We start from the raw sequence: 21,335 nt of genomic DNA, 5'->3' as shown, positions 1-21,335 counted from the left end.
GTTAAGGAATGAAACAGTAAATGAAACAATAACAAGAGCACCATATAGCTTTTTCAAAGCAATTTTGAATGGAGAAATAACTCCATGGGCCTTTAAACCTCACTGTTCTTTTACATAAAAAGTGGGATAAACTGACTAACACATATACTGTTCAGGTATCCCCCTCTATCCAAATGTTCAGCATCCAAAATTTTACTTATCCCAAATTTTTATTCTTACACCTCTTTTTCACTATGCGAAAGATGGTCAAATTGAAAATTCAAATAAATTCAAACTAGCCCATTCCTTGTGGTAAGCTCTGACAGCCCTCCAATTAGGTAACATACCAACTGGACAGTACAGTATATCTTTTTTTAGTTTAGCAATTACCACAACAGTAGTTAGGTACTAAATTACAGTAAAGTAGTTAGGTACTAAAATAGTGACTAGGTACTAAATTACAGTGGTTTGATACTAAATTACAATGGTTAGGTACTAAAATACAGTAGATACAGTACAGTACTAAATTACAGTACTTACTACTTAGGTACAGTACTAACTTAGTTACAGTAGTTACATAGATTTTAGTTGTTTGGGGTTTTCTTCTTGTTCGGGAACCAAACCCCTTTTTCCAATTTTTTCTGTTATTCGCCATCCAAGGAACCTAACCCATTCGGAAAATGAGGGGCACCTGTTTTGGAATATCACTCCTGTCAACAGCTGAGAAATGCCTAGTGGAAGATGATTGACTGCGGTAATTATATCCCTGGCAAGGTAAAAAACATAAGTACTGTAATAAATAACATACAACTTTTGTAAAAACCATTTAAATGTTAATAGATAAAACTCAAGGTTTGTGTAAATGGCCAGCTTCCCCACAAAAGAGAGGACATCCCCTCCCATGCTACCCCCCCCTCCCCCCCAGCACCAAAGAAAAACAGTAAGACAATGATCTTGAACAAAATCATTACCTTTACAGTACCACCACAGCCAATAGCATACTCTCTGAAAGCTAATGTGGCTTCAGGGCAGAACATAACACCACTGACACGATCTTTGCCTTCAGACAGATGCACAGGAAATATCTGGCATGAACATGTCGATTCTGAAAGGTGACCTGACCTTGGGAATGCCTATGAGTGGGTATCTCCTGAATACAGTATTCTCATAAACCTTAAGGCAATTCCATGGTGTTAAAACCAGTTTTATACGCACTTACACCAGAGTCTCAAACACCTTCCCCATTACATATGGAGTGATCAAGGGGGTGTCTTGGCTCCAGTACTGCTTAATTCTTCTGCAGTAACACGTATGAACAAGGAACCCCAGAGGGGAATTGTAATACAATTCCAAACAGACATTTTAACCCTTTAGCGGCAGGGGTCTCTCTCGGCTGAATAAAAATGTCTAGCATTAGACAGAATAGAATACTGTACCTAAGTGTGTAGCTGCCTTATAAAGAGTTAAAGCTAAAACAACACTCAATAATGCAGTCGTTGTGAACTTCAATATGCAGATGAATGCACTTTAATAGGACACAAGAAGGAATGCGGACAACTACTTACCAGCTCTCTCATAGAGTACTGTGGTCTTTGGCCTTGAGCAAACTTACCAAAAACTAAGGTGATATATCTGTCACCATGTGGACATCCTTACCTACATTAAACCAACAATACTATTCTATATTAATGACCACCAACTCAGACCACCTACCTTAGCAGTACTATTGCCAACAAAGACAAGCTAGATCAGGAAAATGGGGGAGACCCCAAATTCTCACAGATAGCTACATTGGAAGATGCTTGCAAATATCTGACATGCTTAGCAAGTTTGTCTCTGTCAAGTGAACCATGTGCATATTATACAGTCCACACATAAAAATAGGAACTACTGAAAATAAATAAAAAAGGAGAAATGTACAATGATTCAACCAAAAGCATGCTCTCTGGCAAACCATTAATGAAGAAATTGTCAACTTAAACCTCTGAAAGATTAGGCACCTTAAAAAATCTCTAAGAACTTATGAGGTAGAAAGCTGTTTTCCACTGAATTTCTTAGGCAAAACTAGAAAGGAGGGAGAGGAAGAAAATTCAGACAAATCATGTAGGAAAACCATCTAAGCCAAAGTGAATACCATAGGTCCAAAAGCCCATTGGGTTCTATGTCTCAGTAAGTGTGGGTATCACAGTACAGTATTATACTGTACAGTATACTTAAAATAGACATCTTAGTTTCAGTCCATTAAAAAGAATGGAAATGATAACATTAACACAAGAAAGTTCCAGAATACAAACCTAACAAATCATCATTATACTGAACATTTGTGAAATCCATCTTCAGTTATGATGCAAGGGAATCCTGGTGATTCTGAAAGAGAAATTGGATGTTAAAATTTTCATAAAGAGAAGAAAAGCCAGGAGGCATTTACTCACTAATGTCTTTTATCTTTTACAAAAACATGAAACTCATAAGCATTTATCATACCATTTCTCACTAACATATGTACATAACTGTGCTTAACAAAATCATACACTGTACTGTATTACCATTACAAATTCTTCCTTTCTTTGTTATGCTTAACTGTCTTAGTTTACTCTTCTGAATGGCAGATGTGGGGTAACCATGGTCTGTAAATGTAAACCTTTTTTCTGGTATTTATTATATTATTTTCACTATTATTATTATTATTATTAACCCGTCAATGGTCACTACATAATTATACAGTACAGGTAGTTCTGCTATAACGCGATAATTGTGTTCTTGTAAAATATTGTGTAATAGAAAATCGCGTAATAGAAATAACAGGGCTTATGGAGAAAATAGGGTTAGGTGCAGATTACTCGAAATCGAAAAAATTTAGTAGTTAGCCTAACACAAAGGATAGCACAGTCTAAATAAATGTTACATTCATATCTAATAATGAAATCATACAGTAAATTTAACACTTTACTTGATGGGGGAGAAGGGTGATTTTGAGGTTGATAAAATCGAGCTTCTCTTCAAGTGTTATATCCTTTCTTTTACGATCATCACCGGGAATTCTATCACCAGAACGCTTCTTGTTGATATTCTTCTTTACTATATTCACAGTTAATACAGTGGGGTATGCTATAACGAACGGACCCTACTACGAATATTCCTATAACGAACGGTTTTACCTATAAAATTGAGAATGCTATAATGAACGAAACTCCTACAACGAACATTATTTAATTTTTTTTTCTAATTTATTGTTTTTTTATTACAAATATTAATGATATTCATTATTTCAGGGGTTTAGATGCATATTTAAGCACTTTTTTACAATTTTTACGATTTTATATTATATTTTTCAGTGTTAAGTGGTTGTATTTGGGGGCCTGGAACGGATTAATCCTATAACGAACGAATGCTATAACGAACAAGGTTCTAGAACCAATTAGATTCGTTATAGCATACCCCACTTTACCACAAAATTGGAGAAATAGTAAGCAAAAATCGCGTTATAGCAAACAAGCATTCACGTTATACAAATATCGTTCCTAATTCATAAATCGCGTTAGAGCAAATTCGCTATATCAAAACACGCGTTATAGCAGAACTCACTGTACTGTATATACTGTACATACAGTATGTGATTTTGGCCTCAATGATTTCTGGTGAGCAATTATGCAATATTTAATTTTTAATTTTTTTATTTATGCTTCACAAGGGCTCTAAAATGCCCCAGAACAATATACAGTACATTAATTTGATGTATTAGAGTACAGTACACGGCATCTTGTCATACCGTATCTCCCTTTAATACTATGCAGCAACGACCTGACATGAAAAAAACTGTTCAAAAGAAATGTCACGTGTGCAGCAACACAACAGTGTGTCAGTAAAAATGCACCAACACTCGCTACCACTGTTGAAATGTGATGTTGTTCTTTGCCTCAAGCCTTACTTTGAGGAGTACAGTACCACACCCAGATACAGTATAGAGCAAACTTGTATATATGTACTATAGTACTGTACTGTATAGCTAGACGTAAACACGTAATGCCTATAAATAGAATACAGTATAGGGTAGTACCACTGTACAGTAGTTGCAAGGAACTAGATTTGGTATTCAGTATTTTCATTTCATATTGTTTTTGATTGTACAATATACTGTAGTGTATTTAGTTTAGATTAATGGTACAGGGTATGTTTTTCTTTGTTTTGTATTTCTTAGATTTTGAATTGTATTTCTTTCATATTAGGTTTTGTAATTTTGTTCATATTATTATTCAATACACTTTGTATTATGTTTTGATATACAGTATTTAGTATGTACCGGTAGTTTTTATACCTGTAACATTTATAAATTAAGTACAGTACAGTATTGTGAAGCTACTTCAGCATTTTTCTCAACGAACAAACACTGATAATAAAGATGCTACAGATAGCTGCATCATCCAGCCTAAATTCTCTCAATATTATTCAAAGAGGAAATGAACTTGATTATTTATGGTTTGCATATAGCAAAACACATTTACTGTTCTATATTTTCATTTAAAATATGAAAAAATAAATAAACAACCATTTGAACTTCTTAAAAAGTGCAGCATTGAAAAGGATAAGTAAAAAGTGTGAGAATGACGTGAAATACTGTAACGTGAAATGAAGTCATACCCATCTTTGCTATCTGTCAATTTTAGGCATGAGCGACATTGCCACATGTAATACTGTACATGTATACACAAATTATTGTGCGCATTGATATAAACGATTCAGTGTGATATATGTAATACTATATTGAATTGGTGTAAGTAATTTTTAGAAAAAAAAAAAAAAAAAAAAAAAAAAATTGAATAAAAGTATTTATAAGTGACATGCCTACGAGTGCACAGGGTATATCACCTCCATCATGTCTGCATGACCCCGGTGGAACCTTTAGATTGGGTATTTAAATGTTTTCACCATTTTTCCACAGATTCTGGGGGTCATTTGGGGGCGATAGAGATAAAATAAGAAAATTTGACGGGTTAATGTCTACGAAACATTTGGATAACACCTCTTGATGCTCACATAAACAGAGATGGTGGCCTGAAGCAGGCAGGTGGCTGCAATGGCACCTTTGTTTACAAGAAAACTTGGGATAAAACATGAATAAGAAAAGTGCCATTCTTCCACCCAATTTGCTTTATTCTTAAGATAAGAAATAAATTTTCATAAAGTCTAGATCAGTGGTCCCCAAACTTTTCAACTTCAAGGACCAGCAAAAGTGAAGAAAAAATTATGCCCATATACAATTGACACTCTGTATTTTGTGAGACTGGGACTGATACTGTCATTTCATGCAGTCTGCATATTATCCTATAAATTACAATACGGAAAAGGGAAGGGATATGGGACAGGATATTAAGAAGGTACACTCTACAATGTCTGTAAGACATTTATTTCATTAAACATTGGTAGCAGCTCTTCTTATGTAAGTGACCCTTGCTTACCCAAAAGATGGTCAAATTGCAAATTCAAATCAACCAACCCCTCCTCACCCTCTGTGGTGAGCCCTGACAGCCCTCCAATATGGTAATACACCACCTGTACAGCATAGTACTGTATATTTTATTTAGTTTACTAAATTACAAAACAGTACAATAGTTAGATACTAAATACTATAGTTGTTAGGTACTACTAAATTACAGTCATTAGGTACTAAATGACAGTACAGTAGTTATATACTAAATATAGCTGTTAGGTACTAAATTACAGTCGTTAAGTATTAAATTACAGTAGTTACGTACGTAGTTTTTTGTGGTTTGTGAATTTATTTCATTAGGGCTTTCTTGTTGATAGGAACCAAAACCTATTTTCCCCATTTGTTCTGTTTTATGCTATCTGAATAGTTTTCAAGGAACCTTACTCAATCAGGTAATGAAGGATTCCTGAAGCATATTTCTGTCATCCAAGATAAATTGAGATAAAGCAGAGCATACTGCAAGACCTTCTACCATTCCCCTCCCCTGACCAACTGACTAAACTGACTAAAAACTAAATCATCATCATCATCCAGGCCACACCCATGAATTAGCGGACAGTTAACAAACATTAAATGTAAATTGAGTTTTACCAATTAACTGAGCACAGTATTATTGTTACTGATCCAAAAATTTAAGAGAATTATACTTTACTAAGAACTTGTACACAAAATATGTGATGGTAAAAAAAAAAAAAATGAACTGGTAAATTTATGGTTCCTAGATGAGCACCAATCAGTGGACGATAGATTGGGAACTACTGGTCTAGATAATTGGCTCATGAGAAGGAGTAATTCGAAGAAAAATTCTATAAAAGAAAATTTGTTTCTTACCCAATGAATAAAAAAAAAATAATGGATAATTTACAAATTTTATACTTTTGTTTTTTGCTTTAGTTTTAACGAGTAAATATGGTCTCGCCACATACGGACGCCATGTTAATGGTTAAACTGTTGATACACTTACTAGCAAGTGACCACTACAACTAAGCAACCAAACACTCCCCAACAAATTTTCCATAACTGTTTATAACAAAATAACACCCTAACCAACCTGACCTTAAATAAAGCACTTTCACCTTAAGATAGGAAGTTAGGTTAGGTTAGGCATGGTTGGTTTATCTTATTTATGATAAATGATCAATCTCTGTTCGCTGGCAAACCTTTGTGTGTATAACGAGACACTTTAATTATGAAACACTGTCTTGGACAAAATCGACAAAATCACCAACCTAATAATTAAAATATTGTTGTAAAAACTTGTTGTATATTGGCATATATTTTTAATTTAAGAAAGATTGTACAGGGAGACCCCGGGTTATGAACAGGTTCCATTTCTGTGGACGTTCTTAAGTCAGATTTGTACGTACCATAAGTCGGAACACATGCTGTGTGCATACCGTACAGTACTTATAGAACAATGTTTAAACTCCCACTATATCATATCCTAAGCCCTTATATACATCTAAAATCACTAAATTTAAGACAAAAGGAGAAATAGAATGACAAAATACAGTAAATGAAAGTAAAAAATAAATCATCAGGTAAATAAATTACTGAAAATTTCAAGTTTAACCCTGTTTAAATCAGCGGGCATTCGTAAGTCAGACGTTCGTAAGTCGGGGACCCCCTGTACAGAACTGCATATTCATACGTAATTGTTAAAAAATTGCAGCCATTTTTTCATTTATATGGAATGAAAGGATTAATATCTATGACATTTTTATCTTTTAATACTAGTGCAAATTGCTGATACTGTACTGGCAGCCACAAGGAGGCTGCTATGATACTTCATTCTTCACCTGCAGTGATGCTAAGTGTTACTTTTTTACATTTAGTAATTACATGAACACATACATATGCCGAGTTATCAAGGGTTTACTGCACTTATTTGAATATGTGGTACCAATGAAAGTAACTTTGTTGAAGCGTCATGGTGTAATTTTAAATTTTTTGTGGACGAGAGAGTACGCTTGGACGGAGCGGGGTTGGTTGTAAACAAACAGCAGATGACAACAAGCGCCGACACAGCAGATTTTTTGGAGAAATATTTATCATAAATAATTAATTTCTCCGCATACAAAACAAACATCATCTTAATGTCATATGATCTGTTTTTTCACCATGTTTTACCACACAATTTCCATTATCCTTTATACCTTACCCACTAGAGGTGATTTATTGTCATAGATAGATAGATACTAAAAAAATAAACAATAAAATACTTTTAATTAAAGTAAAAAGTTGTTTCAGTTTTATTACGGTCAATTTATAGTCTTACACCGGTCTTTCTCTCGCTGTTTTTAATATGTATTTTGTAATGTTTAGACAATTCCAAGATATTTTTCTTCTATGATATTTCTGCCGGAAATGAAGGATAACCGAGATATTAATTTCTAAATATTATTAGATTTGCTCAGTAACAAGTGTCGCCATGATTTGTTTACATCTGGTACAGGTCTTTCTTTTGATATTAGAAATATGTTTTTCCTACAATATTTGACGAGTTTTGAACGAATTTGATATTCACTTCAACAGGAAATCACTAGTTTTTGAGATAACCCCCCCCTCCTCAACAATCTTAACAGAAAAAGTTGGAATTTTTTTCTCGGGTAAATCACATAAATAAAATACCAACCAACCAACCAACAAAACCTAACCTCACCTAAACTTGGGGGCTCTGCCCCCCCCTGTACCCCCTTTTGCTCATGCCCCCACATCTTGGACAAAGAACATTTTTCGGTATGCTATAAGGAATCTAATTGGTTCTAGAACCTCGTTCGTTATAGTATTCGTTCGGTATAGAGGTAAATCGTTCTAGGCCCCCAAATACAACCACTTAACAATGAAAAATATAATATAAAATTGTAAAAATTTTAAAAAAGTGCATAAATGTGCATTTAAACTCCTGAAATAAAGAATATAATTAATACTTGTAATAAAAAATAATAAATTAGTACAAAAAATAATAAAAAAATACTGTTCGTTGTAGAAGTTTCGTTCGTTATTGCATTTTCAATTTTATACGGAAAACCGTTCGTTATAGGAATATTCGTTATATAAACCGTTCGTTATAGCATACCCCACTCAAGAAATTGCCTCACTATTTTTCTGATGAAACTCAGCAATTGACGTAAAATATTCTTTATCACAATGTCGGCACAGCTCTTCCACCTGTTCAGCTATATCTGGCACTGAAAATTAAAATCTCCACTCCCGACGCATTGTTCATTTGCCAAGACAGACACTCTTGCCCAATAACAAGTCTCCTATCACTATAGCCAATAAGAAACTCCCACACCACCCCCCGCACATGCGCTGTAAACTCTTAAGAAGCGAAGACGGAGGTATGGAGCACTGGCTAAGGGGGGTCAGACCTTATCCACGAGACGTAAACAACAAATGGCGACACTTGTGACTGAGCAAATCTAATAATAATGAAAAATTAATATCTCGGTTATCCTTAATTTCCGGCAGAATTATCATAGAAGAAAAATGTCTTAGAGTTGTGTAAACATTACGAAATACATATTAATTACAGCGAAAGAAAGACCGGTGTAAGACTATAAATTCACCTTTATTACTATCATTCAAAGAACATCTGTGGAAAAAATAAATACAAATCGAATAACTCCTTTTGGTGGTTGCGGTTTCAGTAATTATTGACGACCGACCCACAGCTGAATTTTCATAGAAAATTATTATAAAAACACAGCAATTTCACTGATTTTTATAGTGGACACTGTCGTAGTTTGTGCAAAGGTATTAAAAAGTGGTTATTTATAAATTAAACCTCACCTAACCTTAGTTGATATGAAAAACAAGCAGCAGAAGTGTGGTTAGAACACCGAACCAACCTAACCTTACCTAACTTCCTATCCAGGGGTCTCCACTCCCCAGACCATTCGGTATATTAAACAGAAAGAACTTAATATAAGGTGTAATTTTATGTTCTTTGTAGACGTGAAAGCAACCGCCTGTACCGAACGGTTCATAAGCGTACACTGAGCATCGGCGTTCATGCGGCCCGGGCAATGGAGCATTTTGAAATATGTCAATATGATTGGCTGGCTACATCCTAGGATGAGATGTCACTGCCACATTACTGCTGAGAAGACAAAGTAGTGCATGCCTAGTAGCCTAATCATCTACCAAACAAAGCATTTTTACAAAAAATGATTTCAGAACTCACTGATAAAAATAAAGTAAGAAAATAAACACTAAAACAAATAAATCGACTGCGAGTCAGTCGTCAACATTAACCGTGGTTTCTCCATAAATTACCTACCACCCTAACCAAACTACCTAAAATAATGCTCTGCTATCTTAACAGAGATAGGTTAGGTTATTATTCATGCATTTTCCATCAATGTCATGAAGTAAGAAGGCATTAATGTTTTATGGTGAAATACCCTACAGTACAGTAGGTAGTTAAAGCACATATCTAGATTATTAATGGTAGCTGGTTAACCCAAAACTTTCTCCTATGCTTTTATCATTATACTTGTCGTTTAGAGCTGTAGAGAAGAAAGTGTTTTTGCTCGACAATAAACACCTAATAGCCAGGTACAATATTGTGATCACTACCTTAAGTGCTTTGCTGATTCAGACCCGTAACCCTTTCAAAGTTTGAGGTAAGATATTCACAATCAATGAACACATGGCTCAAATCTTAACTGTAATACTGTATCCATGAACAATAAATAGGGTCAGCAACAGAGCGACCGTCCGATTGTTTAACTATTTACCAATACTGCATTAACTAACGTACAAAATAAAAGATTCTTTATACTTACCTATTTTGCTGAAACTATTAGTAGGACTTTTACAAAATCGAATAAAAGTTGCGGATAAAACCAAGGAAATAGTGTCACTTGTGGTAAAAACTTAACGGGTTCATCTTGCAACACAGTAGTTTAGGTGAGGGCAAGACAACAATGTTTACGTCGTGTCCGATTGTCCTCCCTCTTGACCTCACTTCACACAGTAATCATAAGCGATAATCATAAAACTGTAGCATTTAACCATAATATGTAATAATAATAAACAAAATATTTTTCATAAATTAATCCGTATATTTCAGAAGTCTTTCCTTTGAAAATGTAATTATGGTGGCACAGTTGCGGAAATGTGCTCCTGCACCCCCCGTGATAACCTGTAGGGGTATCGAGATATTAAAGTTGTCTAGCACTCAGGATGGAAGGAAACTCTAATGTGGTTTTCTTGTATAATATATAAGTTATATGATAGACAGTCTGGTGCTGGAGGTGCTGTGTGGTGAGGGGCTGCTTGGTAGAGACGTGCGGTGAGTAGCTTGTTGAAGGAGGTAGATGTGCAGGAGCTTCGTTAGAGAAGATGTTGCCTGTTGCTGGCCTCCTGATTGAATGAATGCTGGACAGCTAGGAGCTTGCTGGAGGAGATGTTGCTTGTTCAGGAAAATGGCCAGAATGAGAGTTGGTTGGTGAGGAAGCTCAGAGAAGGACATGCTCGCTGGCGGGAGCGAGGACCGCCAGGCAGGCGGAGGAGAGGCGAGGGTCGCCAGGCAGCGGCAGAGGAGGAGGTGTTGCTTGTTCAAGAAGATTGGTCAGACTGAATCTCAATGGAGAGACAGAGCTTATATACCCCGCAGCAGCCGCTATGAGTCATGGTGGGAAAACCCGAGAAGTAGCCGGTGACTAGTTCCGTTGCTAAGATACGGTAACATCTGGGGACAGCTCTCGCTTGGTTGCTAGGGGAGGCGGCACATTGGAATGCGATACGCAGTTGTAGGGGAGACGTCCACTACAAACCCACGGACGTGATTGGTGAATAGATTTGTTATAGGTTGGCCGTTTGTAGACACGGTGTCATAGTCACAATAGCATGGCTAGTCTGTTTAATACCTAATTATTCATATTATGCAACACCGCCCACAAAACGTGAAACTATTGAGTTCCCCAGTTGAGACGTCCATGCTCTAACCACTTCAGGAGGCCTGAGTCCTCCATTTTCTTTTGAACAACACCGCAGAGACTCTGGTATTTCCCAGTAGCTCATTTTATATTCGGAGATTTGAAATTGACTTTTACTTTTATCCTCTTCACCAAATCATCAACTCGTTAGCCGCTTGGGCGATTGGTCACGTCTCTATTATTGAACAAACAACAGCGGGCCCAATACACTGCCCTATGGTACCCCGCTTGTGATAGGTACGGATGATGATTTCGTGCCATTAATCACCACACACTGCATGCGGTCATGTAGAAAGTCTTCTATCCACGCTAGGACATTTCCCCGAATTCCGTACCCTTCCAGTTTGATTTTCAGCCTTTCGTGGGGTACAATGTCGAAAGCCTTGGCAAAATCTAGGTAAATATTGTCGATATTACCACCCCGTTCCAGAATATGGGTCCAAATATCAAATACCTTGAGCAATTGTGTTAAGCAGGAGCGCCCCGGCTTGAAGATGGTAGTTACGCAGATTCTGACCAGGATAAAGCTGAGGCATTGAACAGCTTCTTTTCCTCGGTGTTCACAAGAGAGGATGCAATTAACCTTCCTGCGATTGAGGACAGACGGTTCGACACAGCACTGACCCACATTGTGTTCACAGAAGAGGGTATTAAAAATAAACTGTCAAAGCTAAAGGTCCATAAGAGTCCCGGCCCTGACATGGTGCGTCCTCGAGTGCTAAAAGAGATGAGCAACGAGCTTGCCGAGCCTCTGAAGATCCTGTTTTGTAAATGCCTGGATGAACGAAAGGTCCCCAGTGAATGGAAAGTGGCTTATGTGAGTCCTGTCTTCAAGAAGGGCGATCGTCACTCCACAAACAACTATAGACCGGTGAGCCTGACCACCATAATATGTAAAGTACTTGAGAGTATTATCAGAGATGCAGCGATGGAACATCTACTACGAAATAACCTTGTAAAGGATTGCCAACACGGTTTTATGCCGGGGCGTTCCAGCCTAACACAATTGCTCAAGGTATTGGATATTTGGACCCATATTGAGGAACGGGGTGGTAATAACAACAATAATTACCTAGATTTTGCCAAGGCTTTCGACAGTGTACCCCACGAAAGGCTGAAAATCAAATTGGAAGGATACGGAACTCGGGGAAATATCCTAGCGTGGATAGAAGACTTTCTACATGACCGCAAGCAGTGTGTGGTGATTAATGGCACGAAATCATCATCCGTACCTGTCACAAGCGGCGTATCACAGGGCAGTGTATTGGGCCCGCTGTTGTTTGTTTATATCATAAATGACATGCCTGACATTGTACACCCCTCCATACAAATGTTTGCCGATGACGCCAAGTTATTTCGAGAAATCAAGAATCAAGCGGACGGTGAAGAGCTGCAGAAGGACCTCTGTGGGGGTCCAAAAATGGTCGAAGAAATGGCTGCTGAGATTCAATGTCACGAAATGTAAGAGGATGCACCTGGGGCGTACCAACGGTAAGGAGGCATATCACATGTCCCAACGGGATGAAGAAACTGCACTATTTGAGAATGAATGTGAGAAGGACCTAGGTGTGTATGATGACAATGAGCTGAAGTTCTCGGGACACTGCGAGAAGAAGGTAAGTCAAGCAAATAAATTATTAGGTCTTATAAGAAGGTCGTTCAGATATCTAGACGGTCCGTCCCTCGTAACGATCTTCAAGAGAGAAGTGCTTCCCCATCTGGAGTACTGTCACCCCGTCTGGTCACCGAGATATGCTAGGGACTGTCAGTTGGTTCAAAATGTTCAAAGGAGGGCCACCAGACTGGTGCCTGCGCTTCGGCACCTCAGCTACCCTGAGAGATTGGAGCGCCTGAACTTGCCTAGCTTATACTACAGACGGGCAAGGGGTGACCTATTAGAGGTGTATAAGCATCTCAAGAGGCACTACTCAATCAAATGTCCTTATATGGAGCTGGAGGACGCTCGCCCTACAAGGGGTCACAGCTCAAGATTGAAGAAGCCGCAAGTCCAGAAAATTGTGAGGGCAAACTTTTCCGGAGTGAGAGTTGAGAACTCCTGGAACAATCTACCAGAAAATGTTGTGACGGCATCTAGTGTGAGCTATTTCAAGACGAGACTTGACTAACACTGGAGCGGGATCAGATACATTTAGGAGCCAGTGCATGGCCAGTACTTGCTAACAGTGCGTAACAGAGACGTGACCGATCGCCCAAGCGGCTAATCAGCCGATCTCTTGGTGAAGAGGATAAAAGAAAAGGAAAAATAATCAGAGACGTGACCGATCGCACAAGCGGCTAACGAGCCGATCAGTGGTGAAGAGGAAATAAGCAAAGTAAAGGTAAGTAAAAGAAGGGAAAGCGCAGGAGATCGATAAACGAAAGTCAAAGGCATCCTCTCTTCCTTACCGAACGAGGGTGCAGGGGAGCTTAATTATATAAGGTCTTTCTAGTGAAATTATTAGAAGCTTGTCCGGAGCCTTTAGTTATATTGTTTTTATTGTTATAAAGAATGCCATATGAACATTAAAAAGTGAAGAAAAAAAATTATGATTCAATTTTAAGACAATACAAACAGAACTCATTTAACTCATCAAATACTAAACAAACCATACCACACCCACCCACGGTACATAAATTGAAGATAAAAGGGGGGGGGGGAACAAAAGGGGGGTTAATAGCAAGAAGTAAAATGCCAACAGCATCTGGTGTTCCCAGGCGGTCACCCATCCAAGTACTAACCAGACCCAATGTTGCTTAACTTCGCTGATCGGACGAGAAGCGGTGTTTTCAACGTGGTATGGCCGTTGACAACAATATAAGCTGGTTCTTGTCAATTTATATACAGTGTAATGACCACGCTCGTGCATGTTAGTTAACCTAAAATCAGACGATTCATATTACGCTCAATAGCCCACAAAACATGTTGCTATGCCTTCTTTGTTGAGTCCCCCATCTGAGGCGTTCGTTTACTCATTTCTTCAGGACTCCCGAGTCCCTCGTTTTCTCTCAATCTTAGAGTGCACCCAAGACTCCGTTATTCCTTGGTATAACGACGCAAAATTTGAAATTGCAACTATAGTTTATTATATGTTTACGCAAATTAGATATGTCTGATTACCGATGAAACATTCAAGATCCCTTGTGAGTGATCTTGAAAGCTGCAACTGTCTTTATTGTTAGTAAAACTAGTCAAATAAGTGAGTATCGAGTCTGCCAGTACGAGTGGCATGTCCTTATATCTTTTATCCTCTTCGCCACTCATCGTCTCGTTAGCCGCTTGGGCGCCCTTGGAACTTCGCAGATCGGACGAAAATCGGTGTTTTCAACGTGGTATGGCCGTTGGCAACAATATGAGGTGGTTCGTGTCAATTTATATAGAGCACTGCCCTACAGGTTGCTTCCTGCCACAGTCCTGTGGTATTGAACTGCTTGGCGGTGGTGTTGCAGCCTGACATCTACCTCTTTAATTAAAAGAAGGGAAAGCGCAGGAGATCGATAAACAAAAGTCAAAGGAAACCTCTCTTCCTTACCGAACGAGGGTGCACGGGAGCTTAATTAAATCAGGTCTTTCTAGTTAAATTATTAGAAGCTTGTCAGGAGAGCAAAGGTCTTTTAGTTTTTTTTTTCCGGAGCCTTTAGTTATATTGTTTTTATTGTTATAAAGAATGCCATATGAACATTAAAAAGAGAAGAAAAAAAATTATGATTCAATTTTAAGACAATACAAACTGACCACATTTAACTTATCAATTACTAAACAAACCATACCATACCCACCCACGGTACATAAATTGAAGCTAAAAGGGGGGGGAACAAAAGGGGGGTTAATAGCAAGAGGTAAAATGCCAACAGCATCTGGTGTTCCCAGGCGGTCACCCATCCAAGTACTAACCAGACCCAATGTTGCTTAACTTCGCTGATCGGACGAGAAGCGGTGTTTTCAACGTGGTATGGCCGTTGACAACAATGTGAGGTGGTTCTTGTCAATTTATATAGAGCACTGCCCTACAGGTTGCTTCCTGCCACAGTCCTATGGTATTGAACTGCTTGGCGGTGGTGTTGCAGCCTGACATCAACCTCTTTAATTAAAAGAAGGGAAAGCGCAGGAGATCGATAAACAAAAGTCAAAGGAAACCTCTCTTCCTTACCGAACGAGGGTGCACGGGAGCTTAATTATATCAGGTCTTTCTAGTTATATTATTAGAAGCTTGTCAGGAGAGCAAAGGTCTTTTAGTTTTTTTTCCGGCGCCTTTAGTTATATTGTTTTTATTGTTATAAAGAATGCCATATGAACATTAAAAAGTGAAGAAAAAAAATTATGATTCAATTTTAAGACAATACAAACTGACCTCATTTAACTTATCAAATACTAAACAAACCATACCATACCCACCCACGGTACATAAATTGAAGATAAAAGGGGGGGGAACAAAAGGGAGGTTAATAGCAAGAGGTAAAATGCCAACAGCATCTGGTGTTCCCAGGCGGTCACCCATCCAAGTACTAACCAGACCCAATGTTGCTTAACTTCGCTGATCGGACGAGAAGCGGTGTTTTCAACGTGGTATGGCCGTTGGCAACAATATATGCTGGTTCTTGTCAATTTATATACAGTGTAGTGACCACGCTCGTTCATGTTAGTTAACCTAAAATCAGACGATTCATATTACGCTCAATAGCCCACAAAACATGTTGCTATGCCTTCTTTGTTTAGTCCCCCATCTGAGGCGTTCGTTTACTCATTTCTTCAGGACTCCCGAGTCCCTCGTTTTCTCTCAATCTTAGAGTGCACTCGAGACTCCGTTGTTCCTTTGTATAACGACGCAAAATTTGAAATTGCAACTGTAGTTTATTATATGTTTACGCAAATTAGATATGTCTGATTACCGATGAAACATTCAAGATCCCTTGTGAGTGATGTTGAAAGCTGCAACTGTCTTTATTGTTAGTAAAACTAGTCAAGTAAGTGAGTATCGAGTCTGCCAGTACGAGTGGCATAAGTCCTATATTTTATCCTCTTCGCCATTGATCGTCTCGTTAGCCGCTTGGGCGCCCTTTTGAACTTCGCAGATCGACGAAAAGCGGTAGTTTTCTAACGTGGTATGGCTGATGACAACATTACAAGCTAAGTTCTTGTGAATGCATATACAGCACTGCCCTGCAGGTTGCTTCCTGCCACGTCCTGTGGAAGAACTGCTTGGCGGTGGTGTTCGACATCACTCCTTTAATAATAAAAGAAGGGAGAGATCGATAAGCAAAAGTCAGTGAAACCTCTTCCCTTACCGAACGAGGGTGTACGGAGCTTAACTATATCAGGTCTTTCTAGTTAAATTATTAGAAGCTTGTCAGGAGAGCAAAGGTCTTTTAGTTTTTTTTTCCGGAGCCTTTAGTTATATTGTTTTTATTGTTATAAAGAATGCCATATGAACATTAAACAGAGAAGAAAAAAATTATGATTCAATTTTAAGACAATACAAACTGACCTCATTTAACTTATGAAATACTAAACAAACCATACCATACCCACCCACGGTACATAAATTGAAGATAAAAGGGGGGGGAACAAAAGGGGGGTTAATAGCAAGAGGTAAAATGCCAACAGCATCTGGTGTTCCCAGGCGGTCACCCATCCAAGTACTAACCAGACCCAATGTTACTTAACTTCGCTGATCGGACGAGAAGCGGTGATTTCAACGTGGTATGGCCGTTGACAACAATATGAGGTGGTTCTTGTCAATTTATATAGAGCACTGCCCTACAGGTTGCTTCCTGCCACAGTCCTGTGGTATTGAACTGCTTGGCGGTGGTGTTGCAGCCTGACATCTACCTCTTTAATTAAAAGAAGGGAAAGCGCAGGAGATCGATAAACAAAAGTCAAAGGAAACCTCTCTTCCTTACCGAACGAGGGTGCACGGGAGCTTAATTATATCAGATCTTTCTAGTTATATTATTAGAAGCTTGTCAGGAGAGCAAAGGTCTTTTAGTTTTTTTTTCCGGCGCCTTTAGTTATATTGGTTTTATTGTTATAAAGAATGCCATATGAACATTAAAAAGTGAAGAAAAAAAATTATGATTCAATTTTAAGACAATACAAACTGACCTCATTTAACTTATCAAATACTAAACAAACCATACCATACCCACCCACGGTACATAAATTGAAGATAAAAGGGGGGGGAACAAAAGGGAGGTTAATAGCAAGAGGTAAAATGCCAACAGCATCTGGTGTTCCCAGGCGGTCACCCATCCAAGTACTAACCAGACCCAATGTTGCTTAACTTCGCTGATCGGACGAGAAGCGGTGTTTCCAACGTGGTATGGCCGTTGGCAACAATATAAGCTAGTTCTTGTCAATTTATATACAGTGTAGTGACCACGCTCGTTCATGTTAGTTAACCTAAAATCAGACGATTCATATTACGCTCAATAGCCCACAAAACATGTTGCTATGCCTTCTTTGTTGAGTCCCCCATCTGAGGCGTTCGTTTACTCATTTCTTCAGGACTCCCGAGTCCCTCGTTTTCTCTCAATCTTAGAGTGCACTCGAGACTCCGTTATTCCTTTGTATAACGACGCAAAATTTGAAATTGCAACTGTAGTTTATTATATGTTTACGCAAATTAGATATGTCTGATTACCGATGAAACATTCAAGATCCCTTGTGAGTGATGTTGAAAGCTGCAACTGTCTTTATTGTTAGTAAAACTAGTCAAGTAAGTGAGTATCGAGTCTGCCAGTACGAGTGGCATGTCCTTATATCTTTTATCCTCTTCGCCATTGATCGTCTCGTTAGCCGCTTGGGCGCCCTTGGAACTTCGCAGATCGGACGAAAAGCGGTGTTTTCAACGTGGTATGGCCGATGACAACATTACAAGCTGGTTCTTGTAAATGTATATACAGCACTGCCCTGCAGGTTGCTTTCTGCCACTGTCCTGTGGTACTGAAATGCTTGGCGGTGGTGTTGCAGCCTGACATCTACCTCTTTAATTAAAAGAAGGGAAAGCGCAGAAGATCGATAAACGAAAGTCAAGGGCAACCTCTCTTCCTTACCGAACGAGGGTGTAGGGGAGCTTAATTATATATGGTCTTTCTAGTGAAAATTTTAGAAGCTTGTCAGGAGAGCAAAGGTCTTTTAGTTTTTTTTTTCCGGAACCTTTAGTTATATTGTTTTTATTGTTATAAAGAATGCCATATGAACATTAAAAAATGAAGAAGAAAAAAATTATGATTCAATTTTAAGACAATACAAACTGACCTCATTTAACTTATCAAATACTAAACAAACCATACCATACCCACCCACGGTACATAAATTGAAGATAAAAGGGGGGGGGGGAACAAAAGGGGGGTTAATAGCAAGAGGTAAAATGCCAACAGCATCTGGTGTTCCCAGGCGGTCACCCATCCAAGTACTAACCAGACCCAATGTTGCTTAACTTCGCTGATCGGACGAGAAGCGGTGTTTTCAACGTGGTATGGCCGTTGGCAACAATGTGAGGTGGTTCTTGTCAATTTATATAGAGCACTGCCCTACAGGTTGCTTCCTGCCACAGTCCTGTGGTATTGAACTGCTTGGCGGTGGTGTTGCAGCCTGACATCTACCTTTTTAATTAAAAGGGAAAGCGCAGGAGATCGATAAACGAAAGTCAAAGGAAACCTCTCTTCCTTACCGAACGAGGGTGCACGGGAGCTTAATTAAATCAGGTCTTTCTAGTTAAATTATTAGAAGCTTGTCAGGAGAGCAAAGGTCTTTTAGTTTTTTTTTCCGGAGCCTTTAGTTATATTGTTTTTATTGTTATAAAGAATGCCATATGAACATTAAAAAGTGAAGAAAAAAAATTATGATTCAAATTTAAGCACACAAACTGACCTCATTTAACTTATCAAATACTAAACAAAACCATACCATACCCACCCACGGTACATAAATTGAAGATAAAAAGGGGGAACAAAAGGGGGTTAATAGCAAGAGGTAAATGCCAATAGCATCTGGTGTTCCCAGGCGGTCACCCATCCAAGCGCTCAACCAGACCCAATGTTTAACTTCGCTGACGGACGAGAAGCGGTGTTTCAACGTGGCATGGCCGTTGGCAACAATGTGAGGTGGTTCTTGTCAATTTATATAGAGCACTGCCCTACAGGTTGCTTCCTGCCACAGTCCTGTGGTATTGAACTGCTTGGCGGTGGTGTTGCAGCCTGACATCTACCTTTTTAATTAAAAGGGAAAGCGCAGGAGATCGATAAACGAAAGTCAAAGGAAACCTCTCTTCCTTACCGAACGAGGGTGCACGGGAGCTTAATTAAATCAGGTCTTTCTAGTTAAATTATTAGAAGCTTGTCAGGAGAGCAAAGGTCTTTCAGTTTTTTTTTCCGGAGCCTTTAGTTATATTGTTTTTATTGTTATAAAGAATGCCATATGAACATTAAAAAGTGAAGAAAAAAATTATGATTCAATTTTAAGACAATACAAACTGACCTCATTTAACTTATCAAATACTAAACAAACCATACCATACCCACCCACGGTACATAAATTGAAGATAAAAGGTGGGGAACAAAAGGGGGGTTAATAGCAAGAGGTAAAATGCCAACAGCATCTGGTGTTCCCAGGCGGTCACCCATCCAAGTACTAACCAGACCCAATGTTGCTTAACTTCGCTGATCGGACGAGAAGCGGTGCTTTCAACGTGGTATGGCCGTTGGCAACAATATTAGGTGGTTCTTGTCAATTTATATAGAGCACTGCCCTACAGGTTGCTTCCTGCCACAGTCCTGTGGTATTGAACTGCTTGGCGGTGGTGTTGCAGCCTGACATCTAACTCTTTAATTAAAAGAAGGGAAAGCGCAGGAGATCGATAAACAAAAGTCAAAGGAAACCTCTCTTCCTTACCGAACGAGGGTGCACGGGAGCTTAATTAAATCAGGTCTTTCTAGTTAAATTATTAGAAGCTTGTCAGGAGAGCAAAGGTCTTTTAGTTTTTTTTTTCCGGAGCCTTTAGTTATATTGTTTTTATTGTTATAAAGAATGCCATATGAACATTAAAAAGAGAAGAAAAAAAATTATGATTCAATTTTAAGACAATACAAACTGACCACATTTAACTTATCAATTACTAAACAAACCATACCATACCCACCCACGGTACATAAATTGAAGCTGTGGGGGAACAAAAGGGGGTTATTAGCAAGAGGTAAAATGCCAATAGTATCTGGTGTTCCCAGGCGGTCACCCATCCAAGTACTAACCAGACCCAATGTTGCTTAACTTCGATCGGACGAGAAGCGGTGTTTTCAACGTGGCATGGCCGTTGACAACAATGTGAGGTGGTTCTTATTGGTTCTATATAGAGCACTGCCCTACAGGTTGCTTCCCTGCCACAGCGTCCTATGGTGGTATTGAAACTGCTTGGCGGTGGTGTTGCAGCCTGGACATCAACTCCTTTAATTAAAAGAAGGAAGCGCAGGAGATCGATAAACAAAAGTCAAAGGAAACCCTTTCCTTACCGAACGAGGTGCACGGGAGCTTAATTATATCAGGTCTTTCTAGTTATATTATTAGAAGCTTGTCAGGAGAGCAAAGGTCTTTTAGTTTTTTTTTCCGGCGCCTTTAGTTATATTGTTTTTATTGTTATAAAGAATGCCATATGAACATTAAAAAGTGAAGAAAAAAAATTATGATTCAATTTTAAGACAATACAAACTGACCTCATTTAACTCATCAAATACTAAACAAACCATACCATACCCACCCACGGTACATAAATTGAAGATAAAAGGGGGGGGAACATAAGGGAGGTTAATAGCAAGAGGCAAAATGCCAACAGCATCTGGTGTTCCCAGGCGGTCACCCATCCAAGTACTAACCAGACCCAATGTTGCTTAACTTCGCTGATCGGACGAGAAGCGGTGTTTTCAACGTG

At 38.6% G+C, this 21,335-nt stretch overlaps 1 protein-coding gene, 7 non-coding genes and 2 pseudogenes across 13 annotated transcripts in view; all 10 read right to left on the bottom strand.

The window, feature by feature from the left end:
* The window catches only part of LOC121858239 (PAN2-PAN3 deadenylation complex catalytic subunit PAN2-like), a 66,456-nt gene extending 56,030 nt beyond the window's left edge, over positions 1-10,426 (bottom strand). For 2 of the 6 annotated variants that reach the window (XM_042354534.1, XM_042354536.1), the window contains exons 1-2: positions 10,261-10,424; positions 2,274-2,346 (exon numbers count right to left, since the gene is read on the bottom strand). In XM_042354534.1, the coding sequence (XP_042210468.1) occupies positions 2,274-2,313 (40 nt within the window). In that variant the 5' untranslated portion in view covers positions 2,314-2,346; positions 10,261-10,424. Of the gene's footprint in view, positions 1-556; positions 797-2,273; positions 2,347-10,051; positions 10,170-10,260 lie in introns of those variants that run through there. The other 4 variants (XM_042354539.1, XM_042354535.1, XM_042354537.1 and 1 more) reach the window with 4 other exon arrangements.
* Positions 10,427-14,105: 3,679 nt separating this feature from the next.
* Positions 14,106-14,224, bottom strand: LOC121858480. Its single transcript, XR_006087444.1, has one exon. It is a non-coding gene; the product is annotated as a 5S ribosomal RNA (ribosomal RNA).
* Positions 14,225-15,258: 1,034 nt separating this feature from the next.
* LOC121858490 lies at positions 15,259-15,377 on the bottom strand. The gene has a single exon (XR_006087451.1). It is a non-coding gene; the product is annotated as a 5S ribosomal RNA (ribosomal RNA).
* A 497-nt stretch (positions 15,378-15,874) lies between these two features.
* On the bottom strand, positions 15,875-15,993 carry LOC121858487. The gene has a single exon (XR_006087449.1). It is a non-coding gene; the product is annotated as a 5S ribosomal RNA (ribosomal RNA).
* Positions 15,994-17,008: 1,015 nt separating this feature from the next.
* On the bottom strand, positions 17,009-17,127 carry LOC121858482. The gene has a single exon (XR_006087446.1). It is a non-coding gene; the product is annotated as a 5S ribosomal RNA (ribosomal RNA).
* A 498-nt stretch (positions 17,128-17,625) lies between these two features.
* LOC121858489 lies at positions 17,626-17,744 on the bottom strand. The gene has a single exon (XR_006087450.1). It is a non-coding gene; the product is annotated as a 5S ribosomal RNA (ribosomal RNA).
* Positions 17,745-18,783: 1,039 nt separating this feature from the next.
* LOC121858486 lies at positions 18,784-18,902 on the bottom strand. The gene has a single exon (XR_006087448.1). It is a non-coding gene; the product is annotated as a 5S ribosomal RNA (ribosomal RNA).
* A 1,098-nt stretch (positions 18,903-20,000) lies between these two features.
* On the bottom strand, positions 20,001-20,119 carry LOC121858479. Its single transcript, XR_006087443.1, has one exon. It is a non-coding gene; the product is annotated as a 5S ribosomal RNA (ribosomal RNA).
* Positions 20,120-20,612: 493 nt separating this feature from the next.
* LOC121858484 lies at positions 20,613-20,728 on the bottom strand (annotated as a pseudogene).
* Positions 20,729-21,230: 502 nt separating this feature from the next.
* Positions 21,231-21,335, bottom strand: LOC121858485 (annotated as a pseudogene).

The sequence above is a fragment of the Homarus americanus genome, unplaced genomic scaffold, assembly GCF_018991925.1.
Source record: "Homarus americanus isolate GMGI-L3 unplaced genomic scaffold, GMGI_Hamer_2.0 scaffold57980, whole genome shotgun sequence".
In the NCBI taxonomy this organism is placed as follows: Eukaryota; Metazoa; Arthropoda; class Malacostraca; order Decapoda; family Nephropidae; genus Homarus; species Homarus americanus.
The sequence above is the reverse complement of the archived record's forward strand: the minus strand, read 5'-3'. Positions and strand labels throughout refer to the sequence as shown.